This window comes from Apteryx mantelli, chromosome 1 (genome assembly GCF_036417845.1).
Source record: "Apteryx mantelli isolate bAptMan1 chromosome 1, bAptMan1.hap1, whole genome shotgun sequence".
NCBI classification, from domain to species: domain Eukaryota; kingdom Metazoa; phylum Chordata; class Aves; order Apterygiformes; family Apterygidae; genus Apteryx; species Apteryx mantelli.
In genome coordinates this window covers 88840032-88866755 of record NC_089978.1, presented here as the reverse complement: position 1 = coordinate 88866755, position 26724 = coordinate 88840032, and the positions used below count along the sequence as shown (strand labels likewise).

General features: G+C 37.1%; 1 protein-coding gene across 1 annotated transcript in view; it reads right to left on the bottom strand.

The window, feature by feature from the left end:
* CNKSR2 (connector enhancer of kinase suppressor of Ras 2) overlaps positions 1-26724 on the bottom strand; it is a 219863-nt gene that overhangs the window by 59399 nt on the left and 133740 nt on the right. Inside the window, exons 12-15 of the mRNA XM_067289740.1 lie at positions 25665-25754; positions 24459-24673; positions 1580-1628; positions 530-702 (exon numbers count right to left, since the gene is read on the bottom strand). Coding sequence (XP_067145841.1) covers positions 530-702; positions 1580-1628; positions 24459-24673; positions 25665-25754 — 527 coding nt within the window. The remainder of the gene's footprint in view (positions 1-529; positions 703-1579; positions 1629-24458; positions 24674-25664; positions 25755-26724) is intronic.

Genomic DNA, 26724 nt, shown 5'->3' with positions numbered 1-26724 from the left:
TGTACACAGTTCAGTTGGACTGCTCTGGCTCTCTTAAGCTCAGCATATACGAGCACTGAAATCATATCAAAAGCTATGCAGAAAGAATGACAGGAGAACACAACTGAAAAACAAATGCATCTTCTGTAATTACTAGAACTTTTGGTGATTTCACTGGCACAGACAAGCAAGGAACACCAGCCAGCACATTACTAAAGTTTACCCTCCCATGACTAAATTTGAATGACAGGATTAAATAACTACCTTTTCCCTTCCAAGGGCTTGAGCACTGAGAAAATGATAGATTTAGTCTAAACAGGTGAGAGCAGGACACAGAAAATAGTGTTTTTTCTCCTTACAGGTAAAGGTGAATTTGAAGGACCAAATATATTTATGTAATTTAGCCAGGCAGTTAATATTAATTTCAGTAAGATTATTTGGGTGAATAAATCATTCACACATACAAGCACTCAGAGCACTGGCTTCCCACTAACTCATGACAACAGTACTACACAGGGTTTTTGATAAAAAAATGAGCAAGAATGCTTACCTCTTCATTGATATACCAATATAGAGATGTATCTTTCAGAACAAACCAATATTTCTTCCATTTCTGGGAGAAATAACTCTTGGCATCTTTCTTTTTCCAAAGCCAGCCTTCACAGTCCCCTCGGCCAAGATCTTTACATGAGATCCTTCTTTTGCTTTTACCAGGAATAGGAGCTGAAAATGACAAAGAGTTGATGTGAAAGAGTTTGATTTGTCCATTAAATCAACAAGCCAGTTAGCCATGAAGCACTATATATATTTGCTTAAGAATATTAATTAAACATTTTGACCTCAATTTGCCATTATTAAATTATTACAAACCTTTTACTTGGGCCACAAAGGCTATGCAAGGCACCATACGTTTAAAAAAAAGAAACAAAACAAACCATGTTCAGCACCTCACAGAGCTCATATTCTATGGATGAGAGAAAATAAAATAAACAAAAGCAACAAGGAAAGAGAAGAGGTTAGAGAGAAAGGAAAGACAAGATATTTAAAAATAAGAAAAATGGTTATTTATCATTTCAACAAATTAATATTTCATGTCAGATTAAAGCATACAGCATACAAATTCATGTACACTGGGCTGCTAATTTTTTTGTATTTTTGTCAAATACAACTATGTCAGTACTTGACAGATACTCAGAAATATCTCTGTGTAGCTCCTCTTGCAACTAAGCAGTTCTTAAAGCCTTTGTACTTCTAAATCAAAGGAGGACAGTCTACTATGGTATGAATTACCAGACAGCCTAGGTGTGCTAGTAATAAGCAAGGGCCGCAGTAAGGCACTATATGCACATAGCTGAGAAACACATCCCTGCTTCCAAAGAGGCTGCAGTATAAATATAAAAAAATGACAATGGCAGATATATATAGACAAGAGAACATTAGAAAACTATGAGACATCAGTCATGGACTAATAGCTGGTCAACAGAACTATACATTTGGTTGGAGCTAACAAGTTCTAATTCCTAAGATACTGCAATACTGTAAATACTAATGCTTGTAATTTCCTTCCTACCAATAAATTAAAACTAACTTAATTTTTTACCTTTGTTCTTCTTTTTACTTTTCTGCTGTAGAGAAGATTGCTGAAATGTCTACAAGAAAATCAAAAGAAGAGAAGTGAAAATACAGTGTTTATATTCAAGTGCATCCTCATCATAAAAGTAGTGAAACTTTGCAAACACTGAAGTCATCACCAGGTATTACCCCCAGCAAACAGATTCCTAGGCCCCCCAAAAAAGATAATTTTATTTCATCCAATCATAAAGTTCTACAGCAAAATCACAGTGAAACATATTAAAATAGACCACAAATTAGTTTGCTAGTGACAACTGAAGTTTCTCTCCAAAATGGTCACTCTTCTCTTCATCTGTTAATAAGAAATGTCTCATTTTGTTTAGTATGAGAGTGAACTGTACACAGTTCTTGTATTTCCAAGAGATGGTCTAATTAAGCTGAATCCTAATAGATCCTAATAAAAATATGCATATTGTTTTAGTTCACTGCCTAATGAAAGTGTGAAGGCATTTTTATGATGGCATTTAGGATATCAAACATTTTGCTCAGAAATGATTATATGGGTCTAAAATTTTAAACACCAACAATAAAATTCAGGCAGATGGCAACTGGGAAAAATCTCCCAAAATTTTCTTTTTTAACAGGTTTTGACTGAATGTGTTTACCTCCAGTTGATCCAACCCCATGAATCAACTTGTTGCCTTGGAAAAAAGATAGGAGGGAAATTACTCCTTTGCTTAGCATCCTGGCTTAGTAAAAATGGCAATACATATTAATACGCTTCACGGTCATTTCTGTTAAAAAACTTGAACTCAGATAATCATCATCATTCCAATGAATTAAAAAATAATTCTCTAATTAATCACTCCAAACTTTTAACAACACAGTTTCAGTTGCTCTGAATTTTAGCTTTATATATAGATAGACAAAAATATTAGTGGTGAAACTAAGAAAAAAAACACATTAGTGTGTCTGAGTGTTAAAACCTCTTACTTTAGCTTATCCTGAATCAATACAAAAATCAAAGCTTTTGTGCCACGTTAAAAATAAATCTAAGTGAAAGCACTGACAGCCCTGTGAGTCTGAAACCTGTTCATAATTGATAAGGCAAACTCTCACCTCACCTCACAAGGCTCTCTTCGGTGTAAAGATCTGCAGTTTCTTTTTGTTTTCTCCCTCCGCTCCCTGCTCATCTGAACTCACACGCAAGCCATGGTGGCTCAGCTTCCAAGGGATGTCTCAAGTCACAGTTGTGAGTCACAGCTTGCTTTCAAGCAGCAAATGCTAACATCATATTCATGGGGATAAGTTACCAACTATACAACAATAATAAAGAGTATTATCATGAAATTAAGAGTCTCGGTAGAGGTGCTGCTCCCTTGTGGGTTGCATCTGAGGAAAGCTGCTCAACTGTATTGCAACCTCAGATGGTTAAAATGGATCTCCGTCGGAAACAAAAATGGAGCCAGTTTGTTTTGGCTCGCTCCTTCTCTTCCTCTATTAGTGTCAATTCACTGAGTGCAGCTCTTAGCAAGCTGAGACACCACTGCTGTCCCAACTTATGTTGAATTAAATATTTCTACTTGTACAGGACTAAAAGAGGGCTTTTTGGCTCATGGAGAAATAGCAGAGAATGACTGGGCAGAAGGGTGTAAATAACTTTCTTCCTCTCAGAAGCTTTGAAAATCTTAACCTAATTCAAAGTGGTCGAAACTCACCAAAACAGAAAAGGAAAACTTCTGCTTGGTTTTCTTATAAGTGATACTGGAAAGATATGAGAACAATATGAAAATGCTTCTCTTTTAAATGTTTCATCTGTAAATTGAACCTGAAAAAGTGAGCTTGCATCTCTCAACTTCTGAGTCAGTTTTGGGGAAGAAAGCATAATGAAGGGGTATCAGTTTTTAATAGGAAGACAGCATGTAATTTAGATGTCTAGCCATTTTTCCATAAATTAAGTCATATTGCAAAACAGAAGGGTTTTATTAGAATTCACTTATTGTTCTGAATTAGACCTTTAAATAAGATGATATTTAAGGACACAATCTACAGCTGAGTAAAGTTCCTGGGAACCATTCACCTTACTTCAGTGATTTCCACTTACACTTTAGATTTTGTTACATAGATTCTAGGCTTCAGGTTGGTTTGTTCTATGCAAAAACAACACTGGCTCATTTTTTTTACACAAAAGATATATAAGCTATATGCATTAGTCAGCCCTACTCTGTTTCAAACTTGCATGACATATAACTCCAAAAAACTGCAAGTGAGGATGAAGTCTAAAAATGTTCGTTCTATTGTTTTTTCAGGAAATCATCGAATTCAACAGCCTATGTAATGTGCAGCCCCTCTCTAGTTATCAGATACTGCATATTCCCATTTTCTCAATGCTGTTTAAAATCACAGCATGATGTAGTTTGGAAGGGATTTCTGGAGGTTGTCTAGTCCTACCTCCTGCTCAGAGCACGGCTTGCTTTGAAGTTGGATCTAACTCCAAAGTTAGATCATGTTCTTCAGGGTAATCTTCAGCCTAGATCTGAATACCTCCATGGAAGAAGTTTCCACAACCTCTTAAGCTACCTGTCCCAATGTCTGGCCAACACAGTGTTTCCCCTTTTACAATTTAAAGCTGTGATGTGGCAAACATGGAAATAACAGAAATGAATTTTTTTTAATACCATGAACCCTAAAAATATGGCTCCACATCAAAACACAGAAATTCATTTGTACTAAAGCAATGGTTTGCTGCAAGATACTGTTTAATCACCTGCCTGTGAGGCTGGATTTCAACATATGTTCACTACATTTTGATTCTGATACATCTTGAGTTTTGAGCAACTGTTTTCACATACATCATTCGTCCCAGTTTCCAAGAATTCATCTCTCCTACTAATCCTGAGAGCAAGCATGAAATTAAATGGAAAACAGCTTCCTATATTAAAGAAAGTTATTAGTAACTCAAAATAATGAAAAAAATGGAAACAAAACTGCCAATGAAATGATGAAAGAGATGAATACCTTAGCCCGAATGGAACTTGTTACTCCTTGAGAAAATTTGCAACTGTTTATTCATATTCTGAATGATACAATATCCAGTTACAAAAACACAATTAGCAAAACTTTCCATTCTCCAAAAGCAGGCCAACATCACTTGATGTTTAATGTATATCAAAATTTCCCTGTATTACCTTGAGGTTCAGTTATTTGAACGCAGTCGTTTTCTCCTGTGATATGTGATGTTTGAGCTTGTCATGTTTAATAATATAACTAAACTACACCATCTGACAGATGCATGTATAAGCAGAACATCAAAGAAACATTGATATATATGTATATATGTCTACTTTTGCTATCACCAGCCTCCAAAACACATGTATTTGAAGAGCAACAAAATATCATTCAAAACAGGGAGTTTTCTATGTTTAAGGTTTAAAAAAAATTTTTTTTTAAAAGAAACATGCTAGCCTACCTCTAGATGATATTTCAGTCTGACCTGTTCTGAGGACTTGACTGCATCAGTCAATGGAAATTTCACTATGCACTGAACAGCCATAACAGCTGTTCTTCCTGCAACTCTTCATTACCAAATTTGTTATGTGGGTTGCATTTAGTTTTGCACTCTCCAAAATGATTGAAAGGATTTTGAAAGCCCATCAGAAGACTGCACCAGTGGAAACAGTATCCAGCCCTGGGATATGCCTTTCCTTTCTTTTGGGAATATAGCACAATGATGTAGCTACGTAATCAAAAAATTTCCAGGTGGAGGTTTGCACTGACAAGAGAGGCCACCAACAACGTATAACCATATTTGTTCCTTTAGCAAGAAAATAATCATATACAGGTGTTTTATTCAGCAATGTCTGTATGTATGCAATCACATACCAGCATTTTAGTATGTACAACATAAAACTTCCAAGAAATGAGGATATTAGATTTTTCTCTCTTGCTTGAAATTATGCAGGTTCTTGTGTGCTTTCAGCTTCAGGGATAAAGTGTTCATCCTTGGTTGGTACCAAGCCCCTTGTATATTTAATCAGAAGGCAAACAAGATTAATAGCAAGTCATTAGCATTCAAAAGCCTGAAAATGTGATTATTTATTATGGACTACTTAGTAGTAATTTGATTGCTCTATATTTGGAAAAACTTATTTAAATAAAAGTGTTAATTAATTCATTTGTTTCATGTCAAATAGGAAACTTAATAAACTAATCTTCCAAAACCTATATTACATTGGAGAAAAACTGTTATCAGGATAGATGAATATTTGATAAAACTCTCACTTTGTGATGACAGTTAGAACATTGCTTAGTCAAAAGAAAATCCAGTTGGTGCCTAAAGGAAAAGTGGAAGACAACTAGATTGGTTAATCAAAAGTGTTGATTTGGGAAGGCTGGTTATTTTGTCAGACTTCAAGAGTTTGAGGAGGAAGTCCAAAGAGTTGTAAACTCAAATTATTTCTCTTCCAGCAAAGATCAGCTCTTTGTACTTCAGAGCTAATATAAATTCCATATGTGACCAACATATCATGACATCCATGTCCCAAAATACCTATATTCTAATAACTATGTGGACACATTTACAGTTACAGAATTTGTAGTTCTACCACAAAAAAAACATAACTGAAACTCCCCTGAAGATCTGGATTGGCACTAAATTTGATGGCTGCTAGTATCCTCTTCCAAATGCTAATTTGTCTCTTCACTTTTCTTCAGAGATGCTCCACTCACTCATTTTTGGAAAGCTGGAAGAGGGAAGTAGGTTATGGAAATAATAATCTCCATAACTCTTTTATGTGAATTTGAGCTCATTCAGGCTGGGAAGGAAATTGGCAGGTATTTTACCTGTTTTTTTTTGAAAGCTCAAGTCAAATCCAATTTTTCTCAAGCTGCAAGTTTAGACACTAAGGAACTATTTACAGTCAGACAGTTCCTCTCTGTTGCTGTAAAATAACTTTCTCTAGTTTTCAGGTGAGGAGCTAGCTACATTTCTGATTACTAGAACTTTCTGCTGCTGATAGAAAAGCCTGTATCTAGAAAAAAAAAAGAAAATTGCTGTTGCTTATCTGATCACTCTCTTACACTCGATATTTTGAGCACATTGGCAATGTTCTATTTCCACAGCTTTGATACAGTACACATAAATGTTTCTCCATATGGGGCGGGCTGAGATCTAAAATTTTGGAGATAAAAGGATGAAAAAGGGGAAAAAGTCAAAGCCATTTACACTGCGTTGTCACAATATGCCTCAGTATGAACAATCCATGTTTAAGAGTCAAAGAGAGTATTTTACCAAAAACTTTTTGTTTACCATCCTGTTTAGTCTCCATTAAGAGATGAACAGTATTCATTATTTTCATGGATGTTTGTGCAAAATAGAGTTTTCGAGGAATATGTTTCAAAGGTGTGATGAGAATAGACCTCCGGCAGCTCAGAAGGTTTGAAAACTCCTGCCAGTCAGTGGCAGAATTTCATTTGCAATAGATAATTGTTTTGTTTACAGCCAGGCCAAGTATTGATCCAGGTATTATGTTTGGCCCTCACAATAAGCAAAAAGATTACTCTTTATGGTTAGCTAGGTCTTAAGGCTAGCTCATTCCACACAGAGAATCTACAGGCATTTTTTGGAACAAAAGCTGAAGCTGTGTTACAGATTTTTATTAGCATAGGAGAGAAGAGATGAGGCATGAGTTGATGCTCTGACAAAATCAGTTATAAGGACTAAGGGTTAAATGAAGCATCTAAGGGTGAAATTATGCTCAATGGGGAACCTACTAAAAAGAGAGATAAGAAAAGACTATGCTCTAAGTTATGGCCCTATTTAGAAAGGCAAAATCTAATGAAAAGGTTTCACTGGTTTGTTTGAATTGTTTTCTGTGTTGACTGGACTTCAGAGGCCAAAAAGAAAAAAACTCATGCTTGGCAAACCTGCTTTGTCAGGTCACATGGAACATTTTAGGAAATACTACTATTCCTGTAATTGCTAACTCTGTGATTCCAAATCTGACTGTCTTGTGTTTTCTTCTTACATTTTGCTGGTTATTTGTTCATTTATTTATTTATTTTATAAGTATCACTTTTTATTTATATTCTACATTTCCTAATTTATCTGTGGCTACAACCAATTTGGTGCCAAAAAATGGTACCAAATGGCACTAAGTTGTGAATAAAGTAATTTTAATATGCTGCAAGAGCTCTAGTTTACAAAACTCTTCTAAAAGCAGGGCTGCACTCTGGGTAGGTAAAATGCAAATACATTAAATGGGATGGCCCATACGAGAGAACATATAGTACAGAACCACAGCAATGAGTTTATGAAGAGCAATCTAGAAATATTTCCTGAACTCATGTCACAGACTGGTCACAAAACAGTTATCATATCTGAGTAATGCATAACTTAATGGTGAGTTGGAATCAAAAGTGATTTTAGAGGCAAAGGACACCACAGTTGATTAACAATGCCCTGAAACCTTCAGTCGTGCCTCCCAGAAAGCAAAATTTACTAAATCAAACCTTGACCTTATGATGCTTTGGTAACAGATCCTTCTGCATTCTCTTCACAGCTCTCTCCGCTGTTGAACACGCTGTATGATAAAATGCCACACCTGGTTTTAAAAGTACAGCATTCACTAAGGTTCCACCTAAGAAATATAATACTAAAACACAGTATGAATGTTCCATATAAACACACTTCTAAATGTGAGGTTTTGTAGTACAAAATAGTGTCAGCTAGAAGGCAGAATCCCTATACTAAATATTCTGTAGATATCTGTCATTTAAATGACAGTTACTTCAAACAGACACGCATGAATCACTGGTTCTGTCAAATGAGTTGAGAGAGCCACAGACATATTAACATTACTGGAAGAACTGATCCCGGAATTCATGGTTTGGTATTTTACCCTACATATTATATTCCCCCTCCTCCTCCCTCAGTTTTGCTTTTTCAGACCCGCACAAAGGCTAGAACTCCTCTGCAAGGCCGTTCCACACTGAGGACTAGTGAATGCATTTGCAAAAGCTGGCAAGCCACTGGTTTCCTTAGCAGCAGCCATAAAGTCCATTTCAGCTGAGAACATTTTCTACCTCTACCTGACAGTCAATTGTCCTACTCCCATTTCTATTCCTATTCCTACTTCTACTCCTTCTCTCCCTTCCCCAGAGTAGCTTTATGCAAGGCTTCTAGGAAGCACTAGATCTACAGTACACAGCTATGTCGCCTATCATGCATGGGCACAGCTCTAACTGGGTTCCTCTATGTTTGGGAGCTCCGAGCACAACCTCACAACACATGCAATTTGTTAGGCTTACCAGGCATACGCAAAACTTAGGCAAATGAAAAACTTTTTTAAATATTCAGGCCATGCTGAGAAAATAACATCATACAGTGGCCCTACTTCCCCTGCCAGGGAAAGCTTTTCTTTCTTATCCACTAAGTCACGGGACTCTCTAACTGAAATATAGCAGCAGTAAATCTTCTGAATAATATCAAATTTAAACCAGAGTTCTCATATTCCTCCACAGTCTTTTCTACTGACAGAACACGGACTCCAGCACTGTTATAGCTGCCTGAAGCAAATGAGGATAAAAAGTTAAACTAGACAAGTGCTGTTCGTTAGAATAATTTATTCTGAGATCATTCTTCTGCTTTGCATCTACTGTGAAACATGTAATTTTGGTACCTCCCACACTGCTTTTATTGACAGTAAGTAATCTAAGAGAGAAAGGGGGGGGTGGAAAAATATATGTCTTCTCTAATGGCAAAAGTCCAAGATACATCAGTCATTCTATCACAGTATCTGTTTCAACTGCATTAATTTAAGAAGCAAAAAGAAACCTAAACAACTATCAGCAGTCAGAGAATAGTATTTAACCCTTTATTTTGATTTAATTTAGGTATATTCTAGCCCAGAGCAATTCCCAGATTGTTACTCTTATTGAAGAGAACAGACCAGTCACTGGCTCGCAGAATAGTTGAGGTGGGAAGGCACCTCTGGAGATTGTCTAGTCTAACACCCTTGCTCAAAGCAGGGTCAGCTCGGGGTCGTGTCCAGTTGGGTTTTGCATATCTCCAAGAGTGGAGCCTCCACAATCTCTCTGGGCAATCTGTTCCTGTGTTTGACCACCCCCACAGTAATTTTTTTTTTATGTTTAAATGGAATTTCCTATATTTCAGTTTGTGCTCATTGCCTCTTGTCCTCTCACAGGGCACCACTGAGAAGAAACCTGACTGCCTTCCTCACTCCTCCTCCATTAGGTATTTATACACATTGACCAGATCCCCCCGAGCATTCTCTTTTCCAGGGTGAAGAGTCCCAGATCTCTCAGCCCCTCCTCATATGAGAGATGCTCCAGGCCCTTAGTCATCTTTGTGGCCATTTGCTGGACTTGCTTCAGTATGTCCATGTCTCTCTTGGCCTGGGGAGCCCAGACCTAGACACAGCATGCTAGGTGTGGGCTCACCATTGCTGAGTAGAGGGGAAGGATCCCCTGCCTTGACCTGCTGGCAACGCTCTGCTTAATGCAGCCCAGGATGCTGTTAATATTCTTTTCTGTGAGGGAGCATTGTTGGCTTATGTTCCTCTTGACCACCAGGACCCTCAAAGATCTTTTCTGAAAAGCCACCTTCCAGCCAATTGTCTTCCAGCATATACTGGTGCCTGGAGTTGTTCCTCCCCAGATGCAGGACTTGGCATTTCCCTTTGCTGAATTTCTTGAGGTTCCTCTTGTTTCATTTCTCCAGCCTGTCAAGGTCCCTCTGAATGGCAACACAACCCTCTGGTGTTTCAACTACTCCTCCCAGTTTTGTGTTGTCTGCAAACTTGTTGAGGGTCACTCTGCCCTATCAGCCAGGTCATTACTGAAGATGTTAAACAGTATTGGCTCCATTAATGACCCCTGGGGGACACCACTAGTGACTGGCCTCCAGCTGGACTTCATACTGCTGATCACAATGCCTTGAACCTGGCCAATCAGCCAGTTTTCAGTCTATCTCACTGTCCACTTATCTAGCCTGTAGTTCATCAGTTTGTCTATGAGGATATTATGGGAAACAGTGCTGAAAGCCCTACTAAAGTCAAGATAAATAACAACCCTTGCTCTCTCATCTACCAAGCCATTCATCTCCATGTAGAAGGCTAGTTAAGCATGATTTCCCCTTCATAAATCCATGCTGCCTGCTTCCAATCACCTTGTCCTTCATATGTTTGGAAATAGCTTCCAGGAGGATTGAACTTGGAGGAGGTGCTCTTTGAAAATCAACGAGCTCTCCTGGACCTCTCTTCTCTCCAGATCGTATACCATGAGATTCTTCCAAGCAGGTCCCCAAACAGGCCAAAGGATACTCTCCTCCAGTTCAGGGTCATGATCCTGCTTTTTGCTTTGCTCCCTCCTCTCAGGATCCTGAATTCCATCATTTCATGTTCACTGCAGCCAAGGCTGCCCCCGACCTTCACATCCCCAAGCAGTCCTTCCTTGTTTGTAAGTAGGAGGTCCAGCAGAGGTTTCCCCTCATCAGCTTCTTGATCACTTGTATCACGAAGTTGTCATCAATGCACTCCAGAAACCTCATGGATTGCTTATGCCCTGCTGGGTTGCCCTTCTAGCAGATATCAGTCAGTCAAACAAACCTCTTTCAAAAGATGCAGTTTCCTTCAGGAAAAATCTAGTTTTGCTTAGAATATTTCTATTTTATTCACAGTAAAGGTAGGTTTCCCTCTGTAGTTATCTGACTAATAAAACAATAAAACTCTCTAAGCAGATCTAAGAGAAACTTATTTTCAAAGTGACCTGTGTTAAATTATACAGGTGGTCTGTGGTACAACATGGAACTGATCCTGGAACTACCAGAAAGAAAACTTAGATCAGTCTAAAACACCAGAACCATCAGCCTCAGGGCATTCAAAAAATCTTGCATCAGGCCCATGATCTCCCTACATGAAAAATCATTAGATCAGAATAAAGCTGGCTGAGAAACCAAGAGATTTAAATAAGTGAAAAAATACCTATGGCTATGTTACTTTTGTTTTATGTGCCTTTTGGTTTTGGATCCTTGAGGATTTACCTTTGAAATCCTCTTCCCTCAACTCTAAGAATGGCAAACTTTTTGTTAACAACAGCAACAAAGTTAGATGACAATTGTTTGATGCCCAGAACCGGGCTGCTAAAGAAAACAGAACTTAAATATCATGATGAGAAGAGTCTGCACCTCTTGTTCTTTCCTTTCCTTTACTTGGACAAATGCTGAGCAATATACCCCCACCCTATAGGTATGGGCATTATCAAGATTCAGACACTATAACTCAAGGATTAATGTGGACTAGAGCCATGCCAAGAAAAGGGGCTCCCTGCCCACTACAATGCCTAGGTGCTTGTCATGAAAAGAGTACATACACAGCTCCTTCTGTAGCAGCAGCTAGTGACACTTCTGAACATGTCCCCTCAGCATGATCCCTCTTTGCTCAGCCTGTGTGACAGAGAAAGGTGCAGGGGGCGTACATGCTGTGTAATGAATGAGGGCAGAACTGAAGAAAAAAGATTTTTGCTTTAAGGATGTAAATATCAGGAAGATATACTCTTGCAAACTATTCTGTGTTAGCATTTGGATATAATATTCTTTCATGAAAGGAAACAGAAAACTTCTTCTCACTTTCAAAAATATTAAGTTTCCAGTGAAAAACTCAATAGAACAGAAAATTGTACTTTTAAATAGTGATCCTTTCTGAGGAAGACAAATGTTTTTCTGGAGCTACAGAGTTTACAAAGGCTTTAGTGAAACAGGAAATTAGCACACAGTTGTGTGTGAAAGAAGCAGTCATAGCAAAGAAGAGGCATAAGACAAATCACAGCCACCACAATGCTCTTCTTGTTCAACTTCAGAAGACAAAACATTTGAAAACAAATTTTCTGTTTTCTAAGCAGTGAAATATCTGTACGATTCATCACAAGAAAACATTATCTATTGCTTATGTTACTGTTAAGGATATGTTATCATCATCATTTCCAAGGCTTGGAGATTTTGCTGCATCTGTATCCTTCAGAACTAAAATGGAATTTCCAGAAAGAAGTGTTTTGTGACTCTTTATTGTTGCACCATGCTACCAGGAATAGCTTGCAGTAACAGCTGGAGTAACAGTTGCACACATCAGTGCTGAACTCAGGTAGCTCTTGACTAAAGGAAATAACAGGATCTTAAACACAGAGGAAATTTCCATGGAGAAAGAAGGAAAGAGCAACTGTATCTCAGGCATTACACATTCTATTAAAATCCATACCAAACAACTTCCATTGGTCCTATGAATTAAGGTAGAAAAAGACCAGCTCATTCCAGGATAAAAGTCACATTACTTGCTCAAATGTAGTGAAATTTCCTCTAAGCATAAGATGAAATAGCACTTCTCAGAAAGTGGGGAAACATTTTAATTCTGTGCTGGCTGTGGTGACCTAATGGGTACCAAACCAGCTTATAAAATCAGTTTTATACTTCATTCTAAAGTCTCCATCTTCTAGTGTTAGAAATATTATCTGCTAGGGTTAATCTGAGAGCAAAGGTATATATTTGGAAAGTGGGCAAAAGACAGTTATCATCGCTATGTGAAAATATGAGTTTTTTTCCCCCCCAGTACAGTAGCAGAGATGGATTGGCTAACTCACAGATCAGGTGCTAAGCAACAGGCACTTCTTTCTAGTAAAACAGAAACACCTAATAAAACAGCTTCTGTTCAGGAGCCACACTGCTGCAAAGAGTCCATTTTCCTCCCAGGTGTTACAGTACAGTCTCCCACATTATGTGACAAGACGAGGCTCTTACAGGCCATGGACAAGTGAGTGGGGCAGAGGAAGGGATCAGAGACCCCTGCTGAGTCAAAACCACTACTTTGAAAAAAGCTCTTGTTCAGAAATAGTTGTGCTGCTTGTCAAAGCATTTTGATCAAACTGTACTCTGAAATGGGCATCTGCTCCCAATTAATTACCCATATTTTCACCATTCAAGGTGGGATTTTTTTGTATACTGTCAAATTTCACAAAGCAGGTCAGTCAATGATGTCCTTGATTCACTGCTTTCATAATCCTGATATTTTCCTTTTCCTTGTGCAAAAAGAGCACAAGCAGAAGCCAGCTGGGAAGTCAGGGTCTAGATCTAACTTCTTATAGATATGACATTCCCCACCATATTGCAGTGATAAATCAAGCTGAATCCCCTCTGTGCAATGCCTAACATACACTTCTGTGATACAATATGCCATGCTTAATCTCTTCCTTACCAAAAGGGAGTAACTGAGGGACTATATCATTTGTTCTACATCAAAAAAAAAATCTCTAAACTGTGCTATTGTGATTGCTCTAACCACAGGTAATATAGCTTGCTGGCACACAAACAATGTTAATACCTACAAAAGTAGAAGCATTCTATCAGGTAATAACAGCAGGATACAACCAGGAATGATTAATTGGAATAGGTAACATAAAAAATACAGAATAGGCGTGTGAAAGGAAATTAGGAAATGTTCTGAGCCAGGAGATTTATTAGTCTATAGATCTACATCTCTTGACAATGTAAAATTACACTTTCAGAGCATTAGATCATATACTGTAGTGGATAAATCTATACTGGCAGAGTTGGACTAGATGACCTTTACAGTAACTCTCATTTTTGAAGAATTCCGTAGCTTCGTCATGGCAAGAAATTACTAACAGGCCATTTTCCCCCTCATGGTCAGATGGGAAAGAAGGTAGCAAAGAAAGTTTAAAATAAAAGTTTTCCAAAAAAGTGCCCAATTGTGCTTCAGGATGATCCATAAACCAAGTCTCACCCCATCTCTACGGCATTTTGCTTTGTTGCAATAGTTACTCTGGATTTTAATAAAAATTACAGAGTATATAGAAATAGAAGTAAAATTTCTCACATCCAATGCCTTCAAATTTCCTTTTGCCAACCACTTCCCCAATCAGAGAAAGCTCATTGTATGAACTGCTTTTTTCAAAGAGAAGCAATGCCGATGTGAAAATATTCTCCCATCTGTGATGCGAATGATATTCATTTTGGACAGTGCAGGTATAATTCCCGATAAGTAAAAGAACTTAGCACTCTCTCCTGAGGAGAGAAAATATTACTATTTCACAAAACGTATGCTTAACCAGAACTCAAATATAAAAGCTGCATATGTACATCCACTTTCTTAAGACTTGAGTTCAAAAGTCTGAAAGTCTACAACAGGCAGAACAAATCTGATATTATGGAGGCAATTTCACAAGATGATTTTAGCTAAACAGCAATGATATAACAGAAACAATGCCTTAAATCTAGGCAATTTACTATTCTTTTAGTCATTGATGAAATTGCTGTTTTCTTGCCCAGCTTCAGCTTTTCCCCATGAGGACAGTTGGGCAGCAACGGTAGGTTGCCCTGTAAGGTTGTGCCATCTCCATCCTTGGAGGTTTTCAAGAGCCGGCAGGATGCAGCCCTGAGCAACCTGGTCTGACCTCAAAGCTGGTCCTGCTTGGAGCAGGGGATGGAGGCCCTCCCAGGCTGAATTAACCTTTGATATTACTTTATACAGTTTTCTGAGACATTTGCGGTTTTTTCTTTAGCAAACTCATGAGGAGTGATGACTTTCTCTTGCTGGTAGTCTGATTATACTTTTGTTCTCTTTCCTCTCCTCTGTCCAACATTTTCTCTTTGAATTATGCCAGCCAGCCATCCATTCACTCAGTTTACCACCTTCTGCTGGTCCCATCATCAGCAACAGCAATTCATGCCATGTTTGAAGATGGAGTTTAACACATTTATGAATAGGATTAAGTGAACGTGATTAATTGCAATAGCAGTGGACTAGACTCGGGAGGTTTCTGTGTTACTGTGTTGATTATGCTAGTCTAAAAATAATACAATTGCTATCTTCCATTAGCAAAGAATTCATATGCTGTTTCTCTCTTGCTTTTTGTTTCAAAAATGTAAAAGAAGATTTAATCGGGAACAGATTTTTGTCAAACCCAGCTGCAATACCTAGATCTACCTTTTATCACAAGAATCTTATGGCTAGCACTTTCAACTGTCTCAAGTGCCTGATGGAGTAAAGCATATTTTGCTTATTGCCCTTGCTTAACTATTTCAACATTTTGTTTGTTTTATATGGCACACATTTCGCTCATGGTCTAGATGAAGTCTCTATATTGATTTTAACAGCTTAATATTCACAGTCTAGGCTATTTGTATGACTGTATTGTGCACTTTTATTACTTGCTTTGTACTTGTTAGCTTAATAAAGTGCTGCATTTTAAGGAAAGAATGCATACAGTGTCATTTAGATTTTTTCTTTTTGGAGTACAGAAGCTGGCCAAGTGCTGGAACTGCTCTTCTAGCTTGATAACTTCAGAGATGTTGCTCTTCTGTCTGAATCAGACATAAAAAAAATCACAAAGAGCCTCCAACTAAAAGAAACTCTACACGTCTACACAGTCAAAGCTGCTGACAGCCAATGGGACATTTGTGGCTGTGGAGCATGACTGCGTTTCAGAGTCATGAAAGCAATAGGTAAGAATTTTCCATTGTGTTTCTTCCTCTCACCAATTTTCCCCTTAGTGAATTTTTTAATTGATGTTCTTTCCAGTAGTCTCTCAGAGCAAAAGGCCTTCTATAACTGAACTCTACTAGAGGAAGCTGATATAAGAAAAGAATAAAAACTAAGTGTTCATGATGCCTCCACAGCAAAGTTGGGTATTTTACTCTGCATTGCATTACATGAAAGTTTTTAGCAGAACCTTTGCATCTGAATAGACTTTAATTCCGCTAAAAGAGCTCCAAATCAGATTATGCTATAATTTCATAAGCATTCTCAGCTCTGTTTCTACTGCAGCAAGCCGAGCTCCTTCCATTTCCACATATGTGGATTTAGATATTGTTCAACATCCGCAGCCTTATTGCCTTGTTCCATACTCATTGATGGGAAAATGAACAAGTTGCTGAAGTTGTAGTAAAGGCCAATGTGCTCTCCTACAACCCTATAAGAAGGTGACAAAAACTAAGATGCGATATAACCAGCATCGTTTACAGAAGAAAGGGATGTAAACGTAGTAAATGCTCCAGTGACCTCCAGAGAGGGATATCCCAGAGTGTTTAATTTTGACCAGAGTCAAGCTATGCTAGAGTTTCATAAACACACGAATACTTGAAAAAAAACTAGGGCAGCTCAGCAGCTCAGCCTATTGGGCTAGTTCTACGGAGGTGCCTGAGAACCTACTTGAAGTCCAGTCTCAGAGAGTTATTTTTGCAATAACTAGATGTGGTAACAAAGAAAATTTTTTTTCACCCATTGTGGAATTTCAGAAGTATGTTCAACTTTCAGTTGAGATTTGTGTTTTCCTACCTTTACAGTGGAGCTAGTGCATGCACAATTATGTTTAGATTTTATGAAGCAACTTCAGTAGACTGAAATTTTTCACAATTATGAAATATTTCACAAACTCTTCATGAAATTCATTTCAGTTCTGGACAGATATTTGAAATCCAGTGCAGTTTCTTAGCTGGAAATATAAAAATGCCAATGCTTTTGAACTTTAACTCAGCTAGTATAATTTTTTAATCAAGTATTTGTTACAAATACTTTTTCAAGAAGGAGTTTAAAATTTCCTTTGCTGATGATTGAGACCTGCAACTCTGTAATATTTCTGCAAGATTTAGTATTATGCTAACACAAATATTTAACTGAGGATAAAAGAGCATGGAGAAAAAGCACTTCAAATCTTAATGTTAACAAAAATCATGGAAATGCTTGTGGAAAATATTTTTACTATGCCTTTAGGTTATACTGGACCTTGATATCAACAGCTAGATTTTTGTTCTATGGCAATTACCAGTCTAACTCTAGACAATTGTGAAAACAGGAATAAGGCAAAGGAAAAGGGAGCCTTGACATTTAAATACTGCCATAGTTGGACTTCAAACAGTTTGAAGAAGAAAATGTACTCCCATCTGTTCTAATGGTAAAATGACATTCTAGATTTCAGACACCTACTTAAAATCTGTGCAATTACTTTTTTTTTTCTCTATGAGCTTGTTTTTGTTTAATTACAAATATTCATAATAAAAAGTCACCCAACAGAAATTCATTAAGTACTGCAATGCTTACAATTATAATAAACTGCTAGTTTTTGTAGGGCTTTTCTTTTTGGTAAATAACTTTACAGTATATAGTGCTTATTAGATGCCATTTCTATTCAGAAGATTTCTGCAACAAATTGACTGGTAGCTTGTGTGCAGGTTTATTAGGAAACTCGTGTGGATATGTTCTGCATTGTCTTAAATACTAGCTACTGAGTACTACAATTATAAGGTTTCATGAATATATGCCTATTCAATTCAAGAATTTTCATTAGAAGTGTAGGTACTTTATGTTCAAGTACCTTCTCTTTTTCTTTCCTTTCAGGTTTTCTATGGAGAGGAATAGGAAGAGTAAGAGAAAACCAACCGCTCATGCAGAGCTGGCTTTTTGAGTTTTCAGAATAAGGAGCTTTTAGTAGTTCTCTGTACTGAGAACATCTAAATTTATACATCTTGAATTGAACTTTTAAAAAGCATTTTCCTGTATTTTTCTCTGGAGGGGTGGGAAGGGAGAAATATCTGGAAAAACACCTCAATGTGTCCCCACAGGCAAAGTAGAAAGGTGAGTGCTAGGTGCTCTGTAGGTGCTCACTGGAATGAGTACTGCAGTTATTTATGTGAGCTAAGCATCACTGAGCTGTGCTCCAACTAGGTGGATAGTTATACTTGGTAAAGAGGGAAAAATTTGACAACTGCACACAAGCTTCATTGCAACCACAGCAAAAAAACACTTGCCAGCTTTCATTTTATTCCTGCTTTATTTAAAGTAAGAATGAAACATTAAAGATGGTGTGTGTGTGTACATATGTACGCATCCCTAAAAACTATCCTCTGCTTCATCTTCAGCAAAATCCCTAGGATTACTTTGCTTTCTTCCTGCACCCCTTCCTGAACCACCTGTTCCAGATGTATGAACTTTAAAGAGTACATCGTGCTACACTTCATCTTCAAATAAAATTTAAATGACCAAGAAAACTACTGTCATCCTGGGCTAAACAATTTTAAATAGGCTGGTTATCAGCAAAGCGAGAAACTGAAAGCACATTTTAGTTACTTTTCCTAAGATGAACAAGTCATTAGGTATTGTTTAATACACAGGAGCAAGTGAACATACTATGTGCATGGTACGGGTATAGGAGGGAGGGAGGGAACAAGGTCAGTAATATAAGTTTGTTGGTGTAGGTTTGAAAACAGTTTGTAAGCAAGACTTCTTTTTCTTGTAAAACTTCCTGTTATGCAAAATAGGCTGTAACCTTTTTTTCCCATAGCGGTGCTGTTCCTAGACTAACAGAAAGTTCTATCGATCTGGATAGGAGCATATTATTATTAATCTGTTGCAGAACTTCTTTTGACTCATGACACAATTTGCTTCCTAAATAACCACATTATTTTCCTGTTTTTCCAAAAACAAAGTGCTACATACCAAGGAAATTCCCATACAGAATAGTATAATGAACTTAAAGAACTATAATTGTGTGTCAGAGCTTTCATCTCTTGTGCCCCAAAGGTCCAAGACAATTTTAACCGCACCGCTTATATCTACAGTAATAGATTACTTTGAACACCTGCCTGCACACAGATTAACAATAGCTCAAAAAGTTTGCCTTGGCTTAATAAAAACATTAACAGTCTGTGTTGGTATTTCTTCAGCAATACTGAAGAAGAAAAATAGAATGTAAAACCAACAACTTGGCCAGAAATCAACGTATGCTGGAACCATTTCCTGGAACGGGAGACAAAACAAAACAAAAGTGGAGGACAGACTTAGTATATATGAGGCTTTAAAAATACCATAAGTGGATACAGGGGATGATCACTTCACAGACATAACACAAACTATTTTTCTATTGCTTTTACATTAGCTATCACTTTAGTTACATTCAGAGGATTTAACTAAAAGCTGTTCACTTTTCAAAGCCGTAACTAAACTACTCCCTTGACCACACAGCTCTTGATTGTCATGGCAGGTCAATGATATAACAAAATTCCTAAAACTGGTAATTTTATGCAAATCGAGTATACCAACAGTCATGGAAATGCTAGACTAGCATATTCTTGTGACCACATCAGAATACAATAAACCCACGTTGAATCGGATGGCATCTTTCAAATGACAACTTTTAACAAATAAACAACAACCATGTACTTCTGAATTACCAGGGTAATTTTTTAATGCTACCCACTACTGTTAGGACAATAACATACAATTTCTGTTGTAGTAATTTAATTCATCAGTGTAGTTTTTGATTACAGATTTGTATTTTCTATGGTGCTGTGTATAAAAGCAGTAATAGCAAGGAGTCTAAGTCAGCATAATTGTACAAGCTGCTTTTCTGCAGAAAACGATCACAGTAAAAAAGTAATCAACCTGCACACATAAATGGCTGAAAAACTGAAAAGGGAGGAGACCTGGAATTGTAAGGTGCATTCATCACTAACTGGTGGGATGAGTTCTTAGTCCAAGATTATTTAAGATTATTTAAGAACTCAAAAAAAAAAATGAAATCACCACTGAATAAAGGTAACATAAAATTGAAGACCAGTGAATAACATGACTGAGAACTGAATGCTGAATGAGCTGCATGGTTTCCATTCCAGCATGTTTGGAAAAAAAGAGAAAAGAATATAGAGAAAAAAGAAAGAAATGAAATGTGTTCTTTTTAAAAAATTTTCTAGAGAACATGCATACTAAAAAAATCATTTCAAAACAAAGGTTTCAGAAGTTCAGTGCACAGCAGACCCCAGCGTTACAGGCTTGGGACTCACAGGGGGGCATTTAAGGACCCAAAGCCCTTAATCTCTAGTATTTCATGCTTTGCTTCAGAGTCGTACACTATGCTTCAGAGTCATAGATCATAGAGAAATCAGATGTTTCAGCATGGCCAACCATACACAAAGGTATACATTTAAGAACAAAGAATGCAAAATATAAATGATTGGATTGGGAACACTAATCTAACAAATCAGTGATCCTGAAAAGTGAAACAGTAGAAAAAAAAACAAAACCAAAACTAGGTAATAAATATATTCCCAGTTCAAGTCTGTGGTTAAAATGGGCGTACAGTCTTTTAAACATTTAAATAGAGAAGCAGTGAATGGGAACATGGCAGTTTTATTACCTTTCTGTCTGGCTCCTTGAACTGTATGTCCTGTTCTGGCATACATATTTTAGGAATGATGTTGGAAAATCAGAGGAATTGAAAGAATTATGAGAATGATGAAGAAATATGAAAACACTCTCTGATGACAAACCCAGGATGCTCAGTCTTTTTCTTTTAAGCAAGAGAAGGTTACAAAGTGCTTTGATTATAACTTGTAAATTCCTATGTTGGGAGATAAAAATTTGGCTACAAAAGGCTTTTAACCATAGAGAATAAAGGTACAGTTATATCTAAGGGTGCAACATAGAAGCCATGTAAATGCAGGCTAATGGGTGAAAAAATTGTAACAGAAAGAGCAACTAGGCACTGGACCAACCTACTAAGAATGGTGGAGTATTCTCTAGTATTGGGACCTTAGTACAAAAGATTGAGGGACTGCCAAGAAGAAAGCCTAAGTTCAACTACAGCTACAAGACTAGGTGCTGCAGTTCAAGCAGGGAAAGTCCACTGGTTGTAGTATGAAGCCCAGGGAGTCACAGTATTCTCTCTTCACCTTAAATTCTAGTATGATGAAAATATCTGCTTCTTAAACAAAGAAACAAACCAAAACAACCCAACTTCTTTCACCTACTATTAGTGCAGTTTTTGAGTTATCACCATTTCCAGTTTATAGGAATTTCATTGTTTCAAAGCAAAATTTTGACTCATGATAAATGACACTAATAAAAAATAGAATAATGGAAAAGTTTAACAGGTGAAAGATAAGTTAGGCTCTCCATCAGTTACGCTAGTAAAAACAAACAAACCACAACAGAGAAGAAAAACAGTTGCATTGGTTTGCTTTGTATGGCTAACTGGAATAATCTGCTTAAGGGTATAGATTAATACTTTACTATCAACAGCAAGATGATAAAATAGGGCCTAAGAAAGCATTCTTTTTGCACTGAATCATGTTCATTCAGAGGCTCCCATTTTCAGATAATCCAAAGTCTTTGTTGGAACTTGGTAGCTGATGCCGAAAAATTTATTTTGTAATAGGAAAGCCACTTTTCAGGGATCTTAAGACAGAATTTTAAATTTAAGAATTCAACATTTGTTTCTTTCTCCTATTTGTTATCTATAGCTTCATAAAATTCTAATGCAGCCAGATATGAGCTCTTTGTGATTCTTCTGTATTTCTCTCTTCTTTATCTCCTCTTTGCACTGTGTATGTAATATTTCAAGCAAAGTTCTCCCCCATCTAATACAAAGCCCTTGTTCTCTGGGGTGGGCTCCTTAAACTCTCTCGCTTCTCAGCTCATCTGCGCCAATCAGCAGTTCTCTCCATAGTTATCTTCCATTCTTTTCATCATTAGTAATAGAAATTCTGCCAACCAAATTATGCTCTGCATTTTTGCAGTACATTCAGCAATCCCTTCTGTGTTTGCTTATTTCAGACCAGAGCGTAAGTAGGCCTTGTTGTGTGGCAACGACACGCAGCCCCATCTGCAAACTAGATTAGGGTTTCCCAAATCAGTATGCTCGCCTGCCACCACCTCAAAAAGGGAGCTGTATTGTACCGCACGGTGGCAGCCAGGTGGTTTCCAGCTATAGGACCAGCTGTGCTCAGCTCTAGAGGGTTGTGAATGCTTTGTGAAGGGCTGCTTCCCATTTCCCTGGGCACGAATCAAGGGACCAAGCTTCCTCTTTCCATTTATTTCCTGAACATCACTTCAAAACAGCTTGCAGATCAATACTGATTTGTACTCTGAAGAAAAAATAACATGACTTTATTTGTATAAATAAACTAACTCCTACATGGCTTATCAAAAGATGCTGAAGATTAAGGCATTACGGAGATGTCCTTTAACGGTAATGTTGCATGAAAATGATTATCAGATACTGGTGGAATTTGTGGTGCTAACAGTTAAGATGTGTTTTGTGGATGGGTATCGAAGCTATGTGAAAAATGCTAATTCTAGGTGTTTGTTCCTTGGGAACTTCCACACCAGAATTTCAAAGAATTTTCCAGGTAATGTGTAATGGAAGTAACTGAGGAAGAACAAAGATGGAACCTTAAAAAAAACCCTTTTCTCAGCGCAGAAACACAGTTTAAGGAATTTAACGTATACTAATAAAGGAATGCTATATGGAAGAAAGTGATGGAATGAGTTAATTCAAGGAGAAGGATAAGTGCTCTCTCAATACATGAAAAGTGTTTCAAATTTACTACACCCTTCCTTACAGAGATTAGAGAGTAGAAAGTCCTCTGTTACACAAATTAATTCTCCATTTTCTCCTCTAAATATTTGACTTCAAGGTCTCTTGGACTGACTGGATTTCTGCTGGTAAAGACTGCAGACATTAGGAAGAGGACACAGTCTTGAGACACTTGCAAAGTCCTTTTCTTCATGTATTAGGGAAACACTACATATCAGTCTGCTTTTGCAAATGGAAATCTCCCCACTATTGCATTCCCAACTTACAAAAAGATTGTAAACTGAAGTTGGAGATAATAGCGTAACAAAAAATTCTCATCCCTGTACTTAGTTTGCTACAAATGAAAAAGAAAGGGAATAGCATTTATTGCATCTAGGCACCTGATTTAATTAAAGCACACCACAAGTGCTTATTTTTAATATGTATATGACATATTCTCTGAAATTTATCGGACTCACCTATACATTGTAGCACCAAAGAGAATTTTAGAAGCCAGTGGACCAAGCATTCAAGTGGTGTAAAAAGGTTGTAAAAGTTCCATTAGTTTCAATTATCCTACACCAATTTATAATGCGATAATCTGTAGCAACGTTTTACAACAGGACACCGAGTTACCTGTCTCCTATGGACTCAGCAGAGCTCCACCTGCCATGATCACTCATTTTTCACAGAAGAGTTCCTGACAAGTCCACACTGCTATCTCCCTTAGACACTGGCAGTTTAAATTACATTCTCTTTGTCAGGATACGAAGATAACTCATTAAAACAATTAGTTTTATTGTTTTGCTGTACAGTTATTGTGTGCATATTCTTCTATGATGGCATCTTTTATTGAGGTCTAAAATACAAATACCTGTTATGAGGAGAACATGATATGATATCTAAAATATGTTGCAACCTTCTAACTCCTTTTTCTTGATGCTTTTAAAAACTACTAAGTTACTGGCATTTTCCTTTTACATCCTATTCAGCAGAATCTCTTCCTTCAAATTTACTTGAGTTATTGAGCGCTATATGTTAAAAACAGCAGTAAGGCCCCCCTTATCTTAAAGGAAAAGCAAACAAAAACCTCCCACAAGTTTTCTGGCCACAATTAGGCCTTTGAAGGTTGTAATGTAGAAATGTATCTGTAGTACAGGGGCTGTCTAAAGAGACCTGGCGTATGCAACTGCAGTGAAATAGGTGTTGGAATAGAGGTTTCCGGCCAGTCAGACTGCTGCTTCTCCCATTTCCAACAGAAGCAAGAAGGCAAGACAGAGATACCACACTGCATTTCAAACACAACACCCACTCAGTCACATGATTTAAAGCACAGTTACAGGTGTCCATCCCACATTTGTAATATCGAAGTAAGAATTCTAAAACACTTCTTTGGGATACAGTTATCGTCAGAAGAATAGGAATCAATGCAACAGCAGCAATCAGAAAGGCTTCAGCAACACTACAAAAACAAGACAGTCTCTCACTACAAATACAGAGCAATGACTTTTGTTAATACTATTTTTACTCACGTGATACAAAGTGGTTTCTGGTCCAGGTGTGCCCATGACTTCTTGTCTCAATGAGTCCATTTGTAAGCTAGGCAACAACGAGTAATGGCTTGGACTATTACTCTTGTCTCCTTTCTTTTTGGATTTTTTCCCAGTATCTTTTTTGCTATTCCTTTGAAACATGTAGTCTTCTTGACCTATTTTCTCATTGCTCATATAGCGAAGTAATGAATTTTCTATTGAAAGAAAACACAATAATGCAAAAGATCATTGTGAATTGTTATATGGAGGATAATCTCCCTTCCAAAATACATACTATTCCTGCATCTGCTAAGATCTAAGATTTTAAGTCTTCATGGCTATCTCATTAACAAAACATATTTTCCTCTTTGGTCTGGATATAATAAGAAAACAATGAATCTTTTGGTAGGGAAAAGATTAAAGACACTTGCAGTTTTGTGGTTTTTCTGACAATAAGAAGAACAGAAAATAAAAGAAGCCCTACAACTACAAATGTCTTGATAGTTTTCAAGAGATCAAAACCACACACATACCCAGCATGTGTAATAACTTATAGAGCAGTGTATTGTATTCATTCCCTAATGATTCCTAACAGTGTTTGCTTTTTTTGGTCCTTACTGAGCACTGAGCTGATGTTTTCATGTTTTGATGTTTTGTAAGATGTTATTGCTGAGTGATTCTAGCCAGCTCAGAGGTTATCATTTCATATGTGAAGTTACATAGCTGAGCCTTCCATACCAGAACTTTGAAGAACTCACCCTGGACTATTTTGAGCTGAACCCAGTGCTGCTCTAGAATGCTTTTCACCCCAAAAGAACTTATGAAGACAGAGAAACTTAACATATAATTCTCATTTAAGCATACCAATATATAACAATAATACCAATACATTATGAAAGTTTAGAGTCAGTTTCAAAAAGAACTGTATAATGCAGTTCAATCGATGAAACGCCAATATCATTAAAGTTAAACCAAACTGCAGGGATCTGAAGCTGTGATTTCCTCTTGCCTGGTTATGCAACTTTTTCAATCCTAATAGAAGCTATGAGAAAAATTAAGCATATATATAATGGAAAATCCCAAAACAGGTTCACAGAAATATATATTTAAGCAAGCAGCAAAATGAGGGCTTGAAACATACATTAGCATGGCTTAAAGGGTGATAACCATAATGTCAGGTACAAGATGTACATCCAAATCACTTACCTCTCCTACTATCTCTTTTTATCTTATTGGGGTCTTCATAATCCCCCACCCAGTTATATTCTACTGGCATAGAAATAGGCCTTAGTTTCCCTGGAAACAGAGGAAAAAAATGAGATCATGCATCATTTTATACGGCAGCGTTAAACTAACATTCTTTAAAAGAAAGAACAAATTAAATGCTAATGTGCTTATTCTACAGGGTTGCTTATGAAAGAGGTTCCAGCACAGCCTCTGAACAAGAGGTTAAAATAGGAGTTTTATTTTCTTTAACAGGACAAAAAGCAGCTAGGCATTTCATAGATTTTTTTTTTTAAGCTTAGGAAATAAATCCAGTGCCCAGTAAATCACCAACGCACGGAAGTTTGAGATTGAGCTTTCTCCAAATGTATTGAGATTACAGATTAGTTTTCACTGAGCAATATCTGTTTATTATTCTGCAAGCCCCTGGTACACACATGGAGAGAACTGTTTGCAAGCATAAAGAAGGAATTGTTTCTAACAGAAACATGTCCACATCACTAAAGTACCTTCACAAATAGCATCTTTGCTGGTGGGCTTAACAGATCCATCAGTGACTGAATGAGAAAGGAAGCGGAAAACCTCTATGTGTAATTTCTTTTTGTAGCATTTCATCCACAGAAAAACACAGTATTTTAGTACTGGAAAATTCACTTTGATCTCAGAAGACAACAAGAAACAGAAAAGCTGAAGAGTACTATATCTTTAAAGTTTTAATTTGGAAGCTGCTGAAATGATTTTTTTAAATGCTGTGAACTATGATTCCTGCTTAAAAATTCCACAAATACAGATGGAAATTCAGTGAAAATATGCTATGCCACTTAGTACAGCTACTTAGAGAGATCTGAAATTTTTAGCAAGTTAAATAGTATATTGAAACAAAAAATAGAGTAACATGGCACAGGGCAGACTAAAAAACAAAATGTTTTCAGAAACAAGGTCGGCCTTTGCTCTTTTTTAAATCAGTCCACTAGTCACAATGCATAAAAGTGGGAAAATAATTTGTTTCCAAGCTTAGCAGAGCTCAAACTAAAAACTTCAG